This window comes from Orbicella franksi, chromosome 6 (assembly GCF_964199315.1).
Source record: "Orbicella franksi chromosome 6, jaOrbFran1.1, whole genome shotgun sequence".
Taxonomy (NCBI): Eukaryota; Metazoa; Cnidaria; class Anthozoa; order Scleractinia; family Merulinidae; genus Orbicella; species Orbicella franksi.
Window position 1 is genome coordinate 4,383,329 of NC_138150.1, and position 4,046 is coordinate 4,387,374.

The 4,046-nt window shown below is 40.2% G+C and overlaps 1 protein-coding gene across 1 annotated transcript; it reads right to left on the reverse strand.

The window, feature by feature from the left end:
* Window positions 1-462: 462 nt before the first annotated feature.
* Window positions 463-3,566, reverse strand: LOC145489597 (kelch-like protein 40). Its single transcript, XM_081468589.1, has one exon. It carries the CDS (start codon window positions 3,339-3,341, stop codon window positions 1,404-1,406), a length of 1,938 nt encoding a protein of 645 aa, XP_081324715.1. The 5' UTR covers window positions 3,342-3,566; the 3' UTR covers window positions 463-1,403.
* Between the last annotated feature and the right edge of the window lie 480 nt (window positions 3,567-4,046).

Genomic DNA, 4,046 nt, shown 5'->3' on the forward strand with positions numbered 1-4,046 from the left:
GATCGAATATAAAGTTTCGTTCAGGTGTTCTGAAATTGCTTGCAGAAATACATAATTTCAGCAAAATTAAAAGAAAGGACTGCGAAATCCTCTCTATAGAGAAAGAACCGAACGAAATCTCTCGACCAAAACTGCAATCAAATTGGATTTCATTAATATAACGGTGGATTAAACTCAGATTGCAATATAATTCTACCGGCAGAATTGTTTCTTTTTGATGGTTACTCAAATGTGAGGTTCTTTAAAACATTTTTAATTCCAAAAAAATAAATATCGGCAGAACTCTCTGGTAAAAGGTCTGTGGTTCTCACTAAATAGATTTTTAAAAAAACTTCTGGTAAAAATTAGACTAAAGGTGTGATTAATACTGACAAACATCCACAGCTAAAGACTTGTCGTTCTAACTTAATATAAATATAACAAGAAACTCTGACAAATGACCATAGCAAAAAGCCTGTGGTTTTCATTTAATTTAATTATAGAAAAACTTCATAAGCTTGTAAAAATTAGATTAATTAAAGGCGTCATAAATATCGGCAACAATCCAAAGCAAAAGGCCTGTGCTTGTCAGTAAATCTAACTAAACAAAACTTTTGTAAAAATCAGACTGAGGGTGTAATAAACTGTACCAATAGACGAGCAAGCGAAGGAAAGAATAATCGTGCGAGCGAACGATAAACCAACTAAACGAACAAACGAACGAATGTCCGACCGACCGACCAAACGAAAGAATGAACGAACCAACGAACGAAGCAAAAGAACGAAACAACCAGCCAACAAAACAAAGAGCCCACCCATCGACAAACCAACGAACGAACGAATCGAAAGAACGATCGGAAAAAAAAAGAACGAACCAATGAAGCTACCAACAAACCATCATCAGATATTTCAGAGAGCTAGGAATTTTTTCCCACTTTCAGAAGGACTCCTTGAATTTGAACACCATGGCAACGAGTCACTAAAATATGGTTCTCTTGAGATGGGGGAGTGGTTTCCTGAATGGCGAAAATGATGGAGTGAAATTTTGTTGGCGTCTATAGAAAGTGGATCGTGTCACCTGTGAGCACTCATAAGGTGGGTTCAGCCGTACTGCACTGATATTAAAAACAATGATAAAATTCTAAACAATCTGGTTTAAGTACCATGAAGGTTTCCAAGCCAAATTAAGACTAAAATATTAAAAGTACAGCGTAGTAGAAGAATTGAGTATACATTCATGGAAACGCTGTTTGTTCGCAAACGAAACGGACGAGAGCTGTTCACAACATGAGTCTCTAGGCCTTGTCGTCCACAAAATACACATAACGCTTGGTTATGAGTTAATCATTCGTGAAATTTCGCGTCTCGCGCACTTAATAAACGCTACAATGAAAACTTAACAGCGATGTTACTATTACAGTCATCTAATGAGAAGTCTTCGCCACTTGATTAGCGCGAGTTGTCTTTTTTGTCAAATGCTCTGTCACACCAATTGACGCTGAATCCAAGACAGTGTAGCTGAGATTATTTTTAGAAATTTCCATTGAACAGGCACTTGCAAAGCCAAGTTCTTCATTCTCATTCTGTTGGAAAGGTATTGTGGTGGTTTTGATCCACTCGTCGTTATCATAATCATAGCGCTCAACTATTGCTCCTTCAGAGTCGCCGCCATAGCAACCACCCAATAAGTATAGGTTGCCATCGCAATACACCATACGGCGGAACTGGTTCCTCCTAGTGACCAGGCCCCATATAATCTCCCACTCGTTCGATCGTTCGTTGTACACTTCACAAGTGTCAGCAGGCGCCCCTTTGTTTCCACCAGCAATGAAAATTTTTCCATGTGCTGCAGCACCACAAGGCAGCATTCTCTCCTCTTGCATGTCAGCTACTTTCTCCCAAGTGTTTTGGTTAAGGTCATACCTGTCAACATCGCTCAGGTATTTGTTCATTTCTCCGCGTACTCCACCGCCAATGAAATAAATAAAATTATCACTGGCTACAAGGCAAACTCTTTCCCTTAAACCCGAATCAAAAGATGTAATGTCTTGCCAAACGTTTGAATCCGGTGCGTACCTCGAAATCATAGAAACGTCGAATTCGCCTTCAAGGCAAGTCTGGCAGACTGCATGTGAAAGTCGTCCTTTGCATTTGAAGCATGAATAATGTTCCTGGCCGTATAATGAAAGGAGACACGGACAGAAACCAGTCAGTCTTCTGTTGCACTCAGGGCACCTGTATTTAGTTACCACACCATAAATTTCACAACCATTTCTGACAACTATCTGCTTCATAGCTCCTTCTTCATAGTACGGTAATGGCGTCCAAGTGTTAGAAAACAAATCATAGCGGTGCATTTGTGACATAGGGACCTCTGAATTTGATGGAGAAAAAGAATACAGTTCGTTATGACAAATAGAGGCTATCTGAGTTCGGTGATGTGAACCTAAACTGTCTCCTACATTGCACCATCTGTCTTCGCGAGGGAAATAACAAAGAACGTGTTCCTCACTGCACACCACAATGGTCGGGGCCTTCCTTGGTGGGGTAGATAAATCGTCGAAGTTGTTTGAGTCAATTGCCTTCAGAGCGCCCTTCACAAGATCCAAACATCCGTCATTAACTTTCACATGGTAATTGGTCGCAATGACACCGCATAGGAAGTCGCGTGATACATAAACAAGTCGAACTTGACGAAATAAATCAGCGAAATATTTCTTTCGTTCGTTTTTATCTCGATCAATCCATGCTAAAATGATCTCAAACACATTTTCCTCGGTGGTCACATCTATTTCGTCACTGGAAATCCACATCTCAACTTCCTCGTTGGACAAATTAAAAAACTCGTTTGTTTTGGCTACGGATGTGAAATTTGCTAGGATAAACTGTCTGGTCCTGGACAGAATTTCGTCGCATCGATACAATTCTGCAAAATGGTAGATTGAAATACAGTTTGAAGCATTCATGGCCTCTAAGTTTTCTACAACTCGCATGGCAAGAGCTTTTAATTTCGGAAGAAACAAGTAATCAGCCATAAAGACAAGATTTTCGGCCATCTCTCGAGGGGCTAATGTTTGAACGCTACCAGTGTAAATAAACTCCAGTACAGCAGACATCACTAACTCGTTACTCATCTCCAACCGAATTATTCCCTCTTTAGCCTCTTTCATGTCGCTGTTCAGCAGCTTTTCAAAAAAGGGACTGGCCTTCGACAAAACATCTTTATGAGCTTTGAATTCTTTTCCGTCTTCCACCAACAAAGTCAAATCACATGGATGATCGAGTGCTTCGTGTGGCTGAAACATTTCTTTCAAACTTTCGTTTTGCGAGCGATTGCTGGTAGATTGTAAGGTTGCTGACATCTTAATGACGTTTGAGACTAAATCACTTTCGATAAAAATGACATCTACGAGTCATGCGAGAGTCCAATATGGCAAACTTCCTCATCAGAAACTGAAACTTCAATGACTTAACCCTTTGCGTACCAAGTGGCCATATGTGGCCACTTAAATACAGGCCCCATTCGGGCGTCCTTGAAAGAGGGATTTTAGGGGCTGGAAACTAATGCTACATTTTGGTTCAGACTACACAACGTAGTTCTTCAGTTTTTTCGAAAATTTCTTCAATCGAGCGGGTTTTTAGCGAATTTTGCGAGTTTTCTTTTAGTTAAACGTTTTGAGCGAGGTGATTTAAAAATGGCGGCTCTTCGAGATGATGCTACACTAGATTTTAGCGTTCAAAACGATGTTGAAATTCAATTTATCGACGAAGAAGACTTCCCACTTGCTAATTTAAACGAGCACCGAGCCTCTGATCAGGAATTTTACTCTGGTGCATCTGAATCAAGCTCAGAGGATTCTAGTGAAGAGTCCGCAGAGGACGAAAACACTGAGACTGAAGTGCAATTTCCTGAAGAATGGTCAAGAACGGTCGAACGCAGAGTAGATATTGACTTCAGTGAAGAACCAGGAATACCGGTAAATGTCAACACAAGAAACCTGAAATGTTTGGATTTCTTTGAGCTCTTTTTTACACAAGAGGTATGGCAGTTGTTAGTTAGTCAAACT

Excerpts from the sequence above, each read along its gene's own strand:
- LOC145489597 (XM_081468589.1), bottom strand. The coding sequence starts at position 3,341 with ATGTCAGCAACCTTACAATCTACCAGCAATCGCTCGCAAAACGAAAGT.